The following is a 622-nucleotide window of genomic DNA, read 5'->3' as shown; positions in this document are numbered from 1 at the left end:
TGTCAGTTTAATCCAGTTCCTCCGTGTCTGTTTCCATCAGGAAAGCTCAGGAGTCGCAGAAAGAGATGAAGCTCCTGTTGGACATGTACAAGTCGGCTCCTAAGGAGCAGAGAGATAAAGTGCAGCTAATGGCCGCCGAGCGCAAGTCAAAAGCAGAGGTTGGTTTGAAAACAAGCCGTTAGCATCGAATGCTAAACCAGCTGGTGCTTTTCAAGAGGCGCTTTAAACGTTTGACACGAGGATAGCAGGTTTTTAATGCGCCTCAGCAGGAAGTGATGGAGATGTTCAGCTTTTTAGTTTATTAAAAACAGGAAAAAAATCACCTTTAGATCTGAATAAACCGATTACATCTTTTTCCTTTCAGTTCATAAAACACTGATTGGTGTAGAAGTTGTTTCTTAATGAGAACACCTAAAGTTAGCCGTTTTAAATCTTTTAAATGTGTTTATGTTTACAGGGACAATGCAGCTAAACATTATCGCCAACACAGGGCTGCTACCGTAATACCCAGACCATAAGGCACTACTTATCTATCTATCTATCTATCTATCTATCTATCTATCTATCTATCTATCTATCTATCTATCTATCTATCTATCTATCTATCTATCTATCTATCTAT

The 622-nt window shown here is 39.1% G+C and overlaps 1 protein-coding gene across 4 annotated transcripts in view; it reads left to right on the top strand.

The window, feature by feature from the left end:
- The window catches only part of rnf40 (ring finger protein 40), a 25,570-nt gene that overhangs the window by 12,782 nt on the left and 12,166 nt on the right, over positions 1-622 (top strand). For all 4 annotated transcript variants that reach the window (XM_017310869.1, XM_017310868.1, XM_008436318.2 and 1 more), the window contains exon 14: positions 41-158. In XM_017310869.1, the coding sequence (XP_017166358.1) occupies positions 41-158 (118 nt within the window). The remainder of the gene's footprint in view (positions 1-40; positions 159-622) is intronic.

Source organism: Poecilia reticulata, linkage group LG19, assembly GCF_000633615.1.
Source record: "Poecilia reticulata strain Guanapo linkage group LG19, Guppy_female_1.0+MT, whole genome shotgun sequence".
Lineage (NCBI taxonomy): Eukaryota > Metazoa > Chordata > Actinopteri > Cyprinodontiformes > Poeciliidae > Poecilia > Poecilia reticulata.
Note: the sequence above shows the minus strand (reverse complement) of the source record. Positions and strands in the feature narration are given on the sequence as shown.